Raw genomic sequence first — 12651 nt, forward strand, 5'->3', positions numbered from 1 at the left:
CACCTGTTGCACTTGGGCAGCCTCAGGCAGGTCAGGTCCCCCAGCTGGCCAGGTGCAGGGCCCCAGCCCAGCCCAGCCTGGGCAGCAGGCTGGGGCAGAGACCCAGGGCTGTGCGGTTACTTCTCTACCAGAAATAAGGGCTCCAGTAAGGGGGCCTTGTGCACCCTGGGGCATCTGACATCCCCATAGGCCAGTTATAGCCCCACCCTCCACCCACTCCCCTGAGAGGGTCCCAGGGCCCCCGATTATATCCCAGGTAAAACCCCAATCCATGAAACAGAGAGAAGGGTCTCTGGGGAATCATAGAATATCAGGGTTGGAAGGGACCTCAGGAGATCATATAGTCCAACTCCCTGCTTAAAGCAGGACCAGATCCCTAAATGGCCCCCTCAAGGATTGAACTCACAACCCTGGGTTTAACAGGCCAACGCTCGAACCACTGAGCTATCACCCTGCCCCAGGTGGGGGGGGGGGAATCTGAGGGGGCATGATGGGGCAAGGTCCAGGGGGCATAAAGGGGGGTCGCAGGGAGCAGGGTGGGAGCGGTTCTGGGCTTTCTCGCTGTTGAGAATTTTCTTCAGGTTTTTTGTGTGTGTGAAAATTCTGGCAAGAAAAACCCTGGAGCCTCCCAGCCGCTTCCTGGCACACCCCACTTCATCCCCCCCACCCGCTTTTATCCCCTTCATCCCCCCACCCCCACTGACTTTTATCCCCTCACACCTTCCACACCCCTTCATCCCCTGTACCTCCTATGCCCAGCCCCCCTACCCCTTCATGTCCTCACACCCTCCACACCCCTTCATCATCCCCACCCGCTTTTATCCCCTCACACCCTCCACACCCCTTCATCCCCTGTACCTCCTATGCCCAGCCCCCCACTCCTTCATCCCCCCACCCGCTTTTATCCCCCACACCCTCCATACCCCCTGTACCACCTATACCCAGCCCCCACTCTCTTCAAGCCCCCACCCGCTTTTATCCCCTTCACCACCCCACACCCCTTCATCCCTCTGCACTCCCATGCCCAGCCCCCCAGCCTCCTTCATCCCCTGCACCCTCTTTCACACTCCCGCAATCTCCACACCCCTTTATCCCCCCGTACTCCCCCCACACCATCCCCCGTACCCCTCCATCCCCTGCACCCCCAATTCCCAGCCCCCACACCCCTTCAACCGCTGCACCCCATTGCCCCCCGCCTTCACTGCTCAGCCCCCCAGCCCAGGCACCAGGGAGGGGCGGTGTCCCCTGCAGCCCTAAAGGGTCCGCAGCCCTCCGCCCTCCCCCAGTTCGGGTCTGAGCCCAGCCGGGCCTGCGGCTGCTAATTGCGGTGAATGGACCATGGGAATTCATGTGGCTGCGCCCTAAACACCCCAGAGCCAAGACGCGGGGACGCGTTCCTGGGCGCCCCCGACACCCCCCGCCGAGCTGCACCAGTCCCCCCGCTCCGACCCCCCCCCCACAGGAGGGAGGTCCCGGGACCCGCTGAGGGGCCGGTTCCCGGTCGGTTCTTGTCTCTGCCCTGTGAAGAATAGACCCGGTTTGATGCCTGGGGGGGGCGAGTGTAGACCCGGTTTGGGGCAGTTAATGCGGGGAGGGGGGTGAGTGTAGATCCGGTTTCGGGCACTTTAATGCGTTACCCAGCTTCGGTTTGTTACACAAACCGGATTAACCCGAGCCCATCGGATCCGGCCTGTAACGACCGTCGCAAAGCGCCCGGCCGCTGGGCTCGGGCCCTACCCATGCCTATGGGCGGCTCCTGCCCTTTGCCCCTCCAGCAGCCGCGGCGAGAGGCAGCCACCGAGCGGGGCCGCGCCGCCTGGGCCCTGAGCTGACCGGTCACTCCCCCGCTCCGAGCAGCCCCCGGGTCGCGGTCACACGTGGGGTCTGTCACAGACACTCAGACCCCTCACCCCGGCTGGCCCGTCTCGCCAGAGGTACCTGCTCTTAGCCCCAGGCCCCGGCCCGCTCCGCTGGCTGCTCGCTGCGGGTGACTCCCCAGGCCGGGATATGGCCCAGTGGCACTATAAGGCCCGGCAGGAGCTGGTGCGGTGACCCCCGCGGTGACCCCACGGGAATCCGACGGGTACCGCAACGCGGCCCCTAGCCCGGGACTCGCCGCGCCTTGCCCCTGGAACCCACAACCAAATGCCCGGTCTGGGCCTGCCCCGGTCTCTATAGACTGGCTGCCGGTCTGTATAACCCGACCCCGGCTTCTCCCGCGGGGCCTGGCCAGAGGCCCACTTCCACCGAGGACCCTTCACCCTCCTGCCCGCCCCGGAGCAGATCTGCGCTCAGGTCTCCAGCGATTAACCCCTATCGCTCCGGCTCTGTGTGAGACACCGGCTTCACTTCGAATTAATGCGTGTGATCGATCCCCTCGGACCGATAGGAAACGCCCCGCCCAGGAACAGCCTTTAAAAACTCCTTGAATTCGGGTCTCCCTGTTGCCCCCTGCGGAGCCCGGGCCCCGGGGGCTACAGAGTCGGGTGGGCGAGGCTCGCTGGGGACCCCTGGACCCGCGGGCCTCTGAGGCTCGCTCGCGCTGGGGGTGGGGGCGAGGAGGCGGAGGCGGACGGGGCCTGGGGAAGCCCTGGCAGTCTGAGCCGGGCGCTGGGCATGGACTTGTTGTGTCTGGGAGCAACAGCGCGACTTTCTCCCCCTGGATCCTGGCCTCAGACAATAGGAGCCCCCCGTTCGCAGCTGGAGCGGCCGGGGAAGTCTCTGTCTCTGGCATTGCAGCCCGCGCTGGGCAAGCCTCCAAGCCTGGTAGGTGTCGAGATTTTTGTCTGTTCTCCTCCCCGCGTCGCTGCGAGCGGGGATGGGTGCATGGCCCGGAGGGAGGGATACCCATGGGGCGGAGGTCTCAGCTCGGAGGTACCAACTTATCCATGGTTTATGGAGACCCTGGGACACAGCTCCCCTCCTGGCTGGGCGCATCCCTTCCCCGTCCCCCAATTTTCCTGCGGTGCGTGGGTATCCCTGGCACTTAATTGGGGTTGAAAATTCTCCAAGGCTGCAGCCGCCGCCGCCCCAGCTCAGCGGTGAGGGGCGCTAGCCAGCTCCGTGCTCCGCCCGTCTGTCCCAGACAGGTTCTGGTCTTTCTGTGGAGCCGGGGGGAGAAATCCCTGCTGGGGGGGCTGCCCTGCAGGAGAACAGGGTGTAAATCTGCACACGCGGGCGGAGGAGCCCCGAACTCCCGGCTCCAGGGAAGCCAAGAGCAGAAACTCCCCTGGACTTGGAGGGAGCCAGGATCTCACCCCCCGCCATTAGAGCTCCGGGGTCCCACCTGCGCCCGGAGAGCAGGGACAAAGCCAGGCTCGCATGCGGAACCGGGGCCCGCCGCGCAGCCAGAGCCCCCGCCAGCAGGCAGCGACCCGCCCCGGTCTGCGGGCAAGTCCCAACGGAACGAACGAAGCCGAGCCGGGACCGAACCGGGGGCTTCGGCCGCTGAAACCCGGCAGGCTCGTGAGCGCTGGGGGCCCGGGGCTCGCCCCGAAATTACTGCGGCGACAAGCGAAGCCCGCGGGCCCGGGGAAGCTCCGCACGAAGGACACCAAAGCGCCGGGTATTGGGGTAACTAACCCGAGAAACGAACGAAATTTCGTTGGTTCCGATTCCGCGGCCCCGGCCCGGCCCCGTTTTCCGGAGAGCGGCGGCTGCGGGACCGAGGGGAAGGACGCGCCCGCAGGTGAATGCGGCTCGCGGGAGCGGGGCTGGGGGCCTGGGGGCGGCCGGGGGGCTGCGGGGAATTGACCCGGCCGGGGCCGGCCGGGGCTAGCGGGCTCCGGGGCCCAGGGGCGGAGAATTCGTTGTGGTTCCATTAAAGCGGCACCGCGGGGCTCGCTTGACCCGGCGGCGCCGGGCGGGTGGCGAAGCAGAACCGCGGGCATCGAGCCGAACCCAGCGAGCCCCGGCGGGGGAAGGAGCCGCCCGCGGGGCGCTGCCCGCCAGGGATCGGGGTGGGTAAAAACCCAGCTCGGCTCCGGGGATTAAAGCAACAGGCGGAAACGGGGGGTGGGATTCTCCCCGCCCCAGGGCTGGGGGCAGAGAACCCCACGTCCAAGCCAGTTACCCGCCCCATATCCTACCCCGGTAACCCGCCCGACGTCAGACCCTGTTATCCGCCCCACATTTAGCCCATCTTAACCCTCATTATCCGCCCCATAACGAACCCATCCTGCCCCATAACTTGCCCCTGTAACCTACCCCACCAACCACCCCATCTTTCCCCCCGCCCGCCAATCAACCCCATCCCGGCCCAGATACTCCTCTATCTCCGGGGCCGATCCATGGCTCACTCGGGGCGGGGCGGGGGCTGAACCGGGGTAACCTCTGGGGGCTCTTCCCCCCACAGGGCTCGGGGAGCCTGGAGGTCGATAATGGTGGCGGGAGAGGTTCTTTATTGCCCAGAATAATGTAAAGAGATTAGGGGACTAACGTGTGCGGTGGGAGAAGGGGCGGACGGACCGGGGGATACAGGGCGGTGGGGGACAGACCGGCGGACATGGTGAGCTGTGGGGGACAGAAAAGAAGATTCGTGGCCAGGCAGATGGGGAACAGGAGGGGCGGGGGGGATGGACAGATGGGAGCCATGGGGGGACAGACTCGCACAGGCTGGGGAGGTTGGACTTCGGGGTTAGGTTCCGCCGCCTCCTTTCCTGTGGGTCTCCCCCTGCAGCTTCGCTCCCACCCCGGGAGGTTCAGCTGAGAAACCCCCTCCCCTCCAGATCAGGGGATCCTCCTTCCCTGCCCCAGGTTCCCATGCCCCCCTCCCCCGGGTTACCTGACCCCTCCCCAGGCCCAGGGCAACCCCTCCGGGTCCCAGTCCCGTGCCAGAACTAACCCAGTCTCTCCCCCACCAGGTTCTCCCCAGCGCGGCTGGAGCATGAAGACCGAGGAGGCACCATCCTGCTTGCAGCAGGCCACCCCGGTGCTGGGCTTCGGTGAGTGTCTGTATGGCCTGGGGTAGCTGAGAGACAGACCCTCCTCCCCGGGTAGGGAGTGGGCTGGCTGGGTCGCACCCCATCGCTGCTGACAGCCCGGCGTCCCCCGTCTCAACCCAGAGCTGTAGAATAGAGCCGGGACTTGTCTACACGGGTGCTGCTGATGGATTCGGTGTTTGCTGTTACTGCTCCAAGCCGCGGGGTGCGGCAGCCCCCCCTAGTTCCAGCACCGCTGCTTGTCTACACAGAGACTGGCGCTGAAAGAACTACCTGGCTTTGAGTTCACACAGCGGGTTAGTTTGGTGCAAGTCTGGGAGTGGGCCTGAGTGTTTTCCACACGAATTGAGCGATGCGGATAAAGGGGAGAGGGCTCAGAGAAGGGATAGGAGCGTGATTACAGGGCTAGAAACCTGCCCCTGACAGATCTGTGACGGCAGGGGGGTAAGGCAGACTGACTAAGTGATGCCTGCAGGCCCGATTTAGTGTTACCCCCAAATACTGTTCGTTATCTAATGTGGAGTGTTTAACAAATGTCCATGTCTTCTGTTGGTGGATTTTGTGGTTTGTGAAAATAATGCAATTCATCTTTGTTAGGGTGTGGGGGAGAGGTAAGGGGGAGCCCCAAAATATTCCAGCTGTGTGCCCCAAAGGAGCTAATTCTGCCTCAGGACAGACTCCTCTTGGTAGCTTAACAAAGAGAAGGTTAAGGGGCGACTTGATGCAAGTCCACAAGTATCTGTTGGAGGGCAGAAATTTGATAATAGAAGGCTCTTCACTCTGGTTGTAGCCAGATCCAATGCCTGGAAGTTGAGGCTAGACAAATTCAGACTTTTAACAGGGAGGGTGATTAACCATTGGAGCAACTTGCCAAGGGTTGTGGGGGACTTTCCATCACTGGCCATCTTTAAATCGAGATGGGATTTTTCTAAAAGATCTACTCTACATCCAGCCCAGTTATTGGACCCTAAAGCAGGAAATGACACAGGGAACTCCTGTGGCCTGTGTTTCACAGAAGGTGAGACCAGATGACCAGTCCATTCTGGCCTTAGAATCTATGAATTAATTTGGTAAGGAATCGACAAACTTACATTGCAATGGGACTCTTGAAAGCAGTTTGCCCTTTAAATTAATGCTGCACATTTTGCTGATTGGAACTCATTCACCATCTTGCCAGTTCCCAGCTCAGAACAGGAACAAGAATTTTAAAATCTCATGTTTTTAGCTCAAACGGCTGCATTTTTCTACCCTTTAATTTTAAAGCCTTGCAGTCGGTAGGATCCAAAATGTCAGAGGCTTGTTTACTTCCAGTTTCAAGTCCAGCCCCTTCTGAGGAGGTTGTGACTCTACCAGGGATTAGATGTTATTACAGACAAGCAGCATTCCCACTTACACCCTTCACATCTTTTATCCTCCATCCCGAGACTGGATTGTTCTCTTTACGTTTTCTTAAGTTATTGCTGGGTGCTTGGCCTTGTGCCTAACAAAACTCCAGGTGTGAATTATTGACCGTGCCCTCAGCTCTCCTGCTCACATGGCCAGTGTCAGTGAATCACAATACAGGCTGGCCATGGGCATGGCTCTGTGGCATTCCACATAGCGTAATCCTTGGCAACAGGCTCACTTGGTCATTTAATAATCTAATGTAAAGTGTGTTTTGAACAAGGAGGGGGAACCTCGCAGCATCTGAAGTTTTGTGGCTCTCTTTAGTTCTTAGAGCTAGCTCAAGTTCACATACCTTTGTTCTTCATTTAAATATCTGTTCCTACTCCCACCCCCCAAAAGCTATTTAAGTATTAAAGAATCCCCCCAAATCCCCTAACGGGGAAGCTTATGCTTTTTGTAAGGGATTGCAGTCACCACAAAACCCAACCACAGAAAGTTACACACTATACAGCTAATGGGACGAAAACAGAGCTGGTTTGAAATCTTGCATTGAAACCGTTATTGGACAGAAAACTGGGTTTTTGACCAAATGAAAATGTATGTGGACAGCGTCTCCTTTCCATAGAAAACTTTTGCTTTTTGTCAGACAAACAAAAACATCAACCACCACCAACAGGTTTTGGAGTTTTGATGAAAAGTAAAATATTTCCATGGGAACACAAAAATCCATTTTTCCAACCAGTTCCAGACAAAGACCATGGGCCACATTTTCCGAGGAACCCAGCCTGGGCACTTTTAGAGCTGAGCAGAAAATCTGGTCTCTATTTAGGTGCCTGGATGGGAAATGAGCTCTTGAAAATCTGTCCCCAGTTGTGGGTGCTGAGCCCTTGGGAATCCAACCCTGGCAGCTATTTTTTCATGAAATTTTTTCTTTCTCCCCCCTGAGTGGGACATGAACCCTTGGGTATGTCTTCACTTCAGATTTATCGAAACCTGAGTTAATTCTGCTCCTAGCCTAGCGTGAGTGAGAGCAGCCATACAGCAATCTGGCACTGGAACTGTGTGATTGTTAGCAGGTGAGGAGCTGACAGGGCAGCCAATTTGAGTTACAAGTCCTGCCACACTTGAGTTAAGGGGGTTTTGTGCGTGGACAGGACTCAAGCTGGGGCAACTCTTGAGCTAATTCTGCAGTGAAGACAAGCCCCTACTGTCCTCTGCGTTTGAGCCAAGCTTTCAAATCCACAGTGTCTGTCAGTTCCAAAGTAGGCGAAACGAGATCCCGCAGCCTTAGTGACCGGTGAGTATCGCGAACAGGCTGGCACGTTTCCCCACAAAACCACAGGGAACCTCCCCTGACACCCCATCCTGACCCCGCTGGGCAAGCACTAAAACTAACCCCACCGCCTCGCCCTTTCTGCTTTAAATGGGACCTTCCTTGTTTGTGTGGGTTTAGACCTGAGCCTGACCCCGCTCCTGCAAAGTGTTGTCTACACTACCCCCAATCCCTTAGGTGTCTCTTTGAATATTTAGCGATAAGCAGCCTTGGGCCCTGATTCAACAAAGCATGTACCTCATTTTAGGCAGCGGCTTAAATCCATCCCCATTCAGCAATGTAGTTATGCACATTCTTAACTTTTTGGCACATGCTTAGGTCTCATGGAAGTCAAATGGAACGTAAGCATATGCCTACAGTAAGCAGGCGCTTTAGAGCTCTGCTGAATTGAGGCCTTAATGCTTCTTGGTGTGCATTGTGCAGTTTCACTGCGCTCTGTGAGTTCAATCCTTGAGGGGGCCATTTAGGGATCTGGGGCAAAAATTGGGGATTGGTCCTGCTTCAAGCAGGGGGTTGGACTAGATGACCTCCTGAGGTCCCTTCCAACCCTAACCTTCTATGATCCTATGATTCTATGATTCTTGCAGCTGGTCTAGTACTGAAGTGCTGCAGCTCCGTCCTACATGACTGGCAGTAGCAGGTCCAGAGGCTCAGAGTTTTGTGGCTGCATTTCATTTGTTTTTCTTCTAAAGGTGCATCAGGTCCTCTCTGAGCTGGTCGAGTGTTTTGAATAAGAAAAAGGTGTCTTCAAGTTAGACAAGCACAAAGGAAACAATTTTAAAGATTTCTTTTTTAAACTTATTTGATCATTCAAAAAGAGCCCCTCCCCACAAATCATAGCCCCTCCCCCCCACATTCTTTTGGGCTGCTAGGACTCCCCCATTGCAACCTGGAGTGAATTTGTCCTGACTGAATTTACTTGCTTGTGATGACAAGGCTGACAGGCCCAGTGCAGCTAAGGGGAGTGCTAGCAATAATGAGTTGGAGGGGGAGGGACCATTATTAATTCATTGGATTACAGCAGCAGCCCCCACTGTGTTCTAGACCCCTTCCATACAGCACGGGCCCTGGCTCTAAGAGTTTATACTCTCAAGTCCCAGTCATGCCATGTGAGGGTATCAGTGCTTAATCTGTGCCAGGGCTGAGCTCCGGCACCTCTGGGCTTGGCAGTTCATAGTCCCGGCACCTCTGGACTTGCTGTGTCAGTTATGAATGTAGAAAAATTGTTTGAGCCCCGGCACTTCTTTCCTTACAAATTAAGCCCTGCAGGGGTCTGCTTGCACAGTGGCTATTGCAGGATCAGAGACAGTGAGTTCAGGCAACAAAGCTCACGGGACAAACCACGCGATCATACTTCATCTAGTAAAAAAACCCATTCAATCTCCCACTGCCATGCTCTAGAGCCATTATTAAGTGGCTACGTTCTTACAGGCTTTACGGTAGAACTGAGTGACCTTTACAGAGAATCCTTTTCATGATAGGTATTACGGTAGCGCTGAACGGTCCCAGCAGCACAGACAGGGAAACCCGCCTATACACAGACGTGCGGCTTTAACTATCCTGGACTAACTACTGTATCCTGGGTGAGCTGAAGCAGCGCAGCCCCCCTACTGGATGCAGTTCTAACAACATACATGTGCCTACGCAGGTGTAGCTGGGTGTAGGTTCTTGCACCTGCCTCATCCCTGTGCTATCTGATCGCCTTCCCATAGTGTGTTAGGCGATGCGGCTAGCATCTGTCACTTGTTTGGTCTTTTATCCTCTTCCCTGGCAAAACAAGCTCACTGACATATATTATTTCGGGAGCACAGGTGCTGGAACGAGGGGTGCTGCAGCACCCCATGACTTGAAGTGGTTTCCATTATATACAAGGTTTACAGTTCAGTTCAATGGCTCACAGCACCCCCCACTATAAAAACTGTTCCAGCCCACCTGTTACACCCCACACGCACCTGTATTGCTGTGTGTTTATTAGAGACATACACCTTGCACTATTCCCCTAAGGGAAGGGAATTAAGCTCTCCTGGTATAACTGTGTTCAGCCAAGGAGTTGCATTGGTCTAACGCTATCCATAAGAAGTCACACCCCTAGCTGCTACAAATAGCGAGTGTGGAGCAGACCTTGGTAAGAAAGAGTCCCGTCCCCAAAGAGCCTATGGGCTAAATAGACAAGACCAGCACAGGGTGGGAAGGGAAATATCTTGCCACCATTCATCACAGGGAATAGAACCTCGATCTTGTGGGTCCCAGTCCAGTCTAGTGCTCACCCCACTAGGTCATGCTACCTCCATTACTCCGTGGGCAAGATGTTTCCCTTTGGATGCTGAGGGGATGGGAGAGGGTTTATAGGTTTTATTCCCTCCAGCTGGCCCCGTCCTCTGATTTGCAAGCCCCAGGGTTTAGTTCAGAATGTGTTTGAATCTGAAAGCTGTCGAGGGCTTGGCGTAGTTCTGAATGTCAGTTGATGCTGGCAGAGCCACGCTCGGGCAGCCCTGCTCAGGAATGGATCGTACGGGCAGCTTGTTTGCAGTGGCAGGCAGCAGTTCAGCAGAGGGGGCTGGCTCAGGTCCTAGTGAGTCTGAACGCAAAATCTAACAGGGGCTAGCAAGTGGGGTGAGTAGCCGCCTTCACTCATGATCCTCAGGCTCCCAAGATGCCAACTACGGTAATAAGCCCTGATGAACCCAATTAATGTTACTTACTGTGAATGATTTCTCCTGGTTTTATGTAACAATGATAACGGTACCCTTAAACGCTAGTGATGGGCCAGTAGCTTAGCGCTAAAGAGGATCCTAGCAGCTGCCTTGTCTGAGCCTGCTCAGAAGTGTGCTGGGCTGAGTTCAAGCAAGTGTCTTGGACCATTTTGCAGTTGTATGTGGGTTTGGTACTCATGAAAGACTCTAGCTCTTGCTACAACTAGACATAAAGAAGGCAGACACTTTACAAATTGCCCCTCCACAGATTCCAAATGGCTACACTTTGCTCCACTCTTCCAGTCGTTCGCTTCCCACACACAGCTGTTCCGCTGCCCCTGAATCTTGACCCACAGGCCCCTGTTATTCCAGCCTTGGGCTCCTCCCCCTAACTCTTCAGATGCCCCTCAATCCTGACCCCCAGCTCTCCTGCTATTCCAGCCCTGGACTCTCCACAGGTGCACAGAGCTCTGTAGGGTTGTGCTGCTGAAATGTAATGAATGCTTAACTGTACTCACTTCTAGGCTCCTCTCATGTGGAGTTTGGTGAAAGGAAAGGGGGGGAAGGATGAAGGAAGAGGCAGTGGGAGGGGCAAGAAATTGGGGTAAGAGGAGCTGGAGGCAGAAGAGAGAGAGAGAGACGTAAGAGAAAACATAAAGATTAAAGCAGGGGAGAGAACAGAAACAAAACACAAGCAGAGCAAGCCTGAGTGAGTAATGCTCCAGGAGAAACCAGAGGCAGGAGGCATTGCTTCCTAGAACCCTGATTCATGCCCCCAACAGTGGCAGAAGCATTGGGGCAGTGTTTACAGTATATGTGGGAGGAATTCTCTAGGAGGAGCAGACCTGGCAAAAATAAATACATACAAATAAATCAAGCCAGGTCACTTAGTGGGAAATTGTTGCAAATTAACTAAAAGGGTTAAACTGAAGTGGATTCGTTAAACTTAATTAAACCCTTGTGTGGATGCTGGTATTCAAAGTAAAAGTGATCTTAACTCAATTCACTTCACTAAACCAAATTAAGGCCAGTTCCATTCTGAATAACAGCATCCACGCAGGGATTCAATGTGGTTTAACTAAACCACTTCAGATTCACATCTTTAGTTAATTTGGATTAATTTTCCTGGATGTCTGTGTAGACAAGCCCTCATCAAAACTACTGCTCCCAGATTGTGGTTAGACTTCCCACACACCCTTTTTTCAGACTACTTTAGGCACTGATCTGGGGAGATCCTGAACTGCTAGACTCCAACATACAGGCAGTAAAAGAGCTCAGGAAGCCATGGAGAGGAACAGGGCTGCGTTTCTGTTAGCTGCCACTTTCCCAAACCATCTCAGCACTGATATTCCTCCATCAAATTGAGCTGCTTCCCCTGCTCTGACTTCCCTCTCCCAGGCCACAAGAATATCTGCCCATCTTCTTCCATACTGGCAAGCACGTGGCTTGGTGAGAGCCTGGGGGGGAGGCAGCTGCTGGTGGGGAGGCAGCAGAGGTTGTTGCTGCTGTAGTAAAGAATCCTGCTTAAGCAGCGAGATGCAGCAGGAATGATTGTCTAACGGCAGAGGCTGGGCCAGAGCAAGGGCAGTGTCAGGCCACGCAGGGTTAGGGCTCTCCCAGCACCTGCCTTTGAATCACAGCTACGGTTTGTTTCTATTGCAGTAACACCTAAGGGCCCCATTGTACAAACAAATAACAGAGACCAGGCTGGGACCCAGAGGCTTCCCAGTCTAAGATATGATGCAAAATCTGTAAAGCACAGAGCCTGATTCTCCATTACCCTGCACCAGGTACTGTGATTTACCCCAGTGCAAGGACATGAGCGTAGAACGCTACCATACTGGGAGAGTAACTTTTTACACTCACTTTACACTGCAGAAAGTGAATGTAGGAGGTGCGAGGGGCCAAGGAATCAGGCTCCTGGATTCGAGCCTGGCTCATACATCATCAGAATTGTTAGTTAGAGAGCCAGTTGCTTGGGCAGGCTCTGTCCTCTGTCACACCCGTTGCAGAAAACTGAATTGTGACACTCTGCTGAGTGCAAGGGGCCTGCACAGGTGTTGCTGAGGGGCTGATTTGACCCACAGAACCTTTATTATTGGAGGGTGCGTGACCAGGGCTGCCTAGTGTCCCTGCTTGCCTCGCAGATCCCCTAGGTAGTGTTTTGCAAGGCTGGAAAATCAACTCTTCCCTTCTATCTTTGCAGACTGGCTAGAAATCCCACAGCCCACTTCCCCCAACGCTGTGCGCATGGCGCCCCTTTCCAAAGCAGGGCTGCTTTGCATCCCCAGATGAGAGG

The 12651-nt window shown here is 55.3% G+C and overlaps 1 protein-coding gene across 1 annotated transcript in view; it reads left to right on the top strand.

The window, feature by feature from the left end:
* Positions 1-3321: 3321 nt before the first annotated feature.
* The window catches only part of LOC144277689 (LIM homeobox transcription factor 1-alpha-like), a 59172-nt gene continuing 49842 nt past the window's right edge, over positions 3322-12651 (top strand). The window contains exons 1-2 of the mRNA XM_077838635.1: positions 3322-3688; positions 4863-4943. Of these exons, the coding sequence (XP_077694761.1) occupies positions 3322-3688; positions 4863-4943 (448 nt within the window). The remainder of the gene's footprint in view (positions 3689-4862; positions 4944-12651) is intronic.

Source organism: Eretmochelys imbricata, chromosome 20, assembly GCF_965152235.1.
Source record: "Eretmochelys imbricata isolate rEreImb1 chromosome 20, rEreImb1.hap1, whole genome shotgun sequence".
NCBI lineage: Eukaryota > Metazoa > Chordata > Testudines > Cheloniidae > Eretmochelys > Eretmochelys imbricata.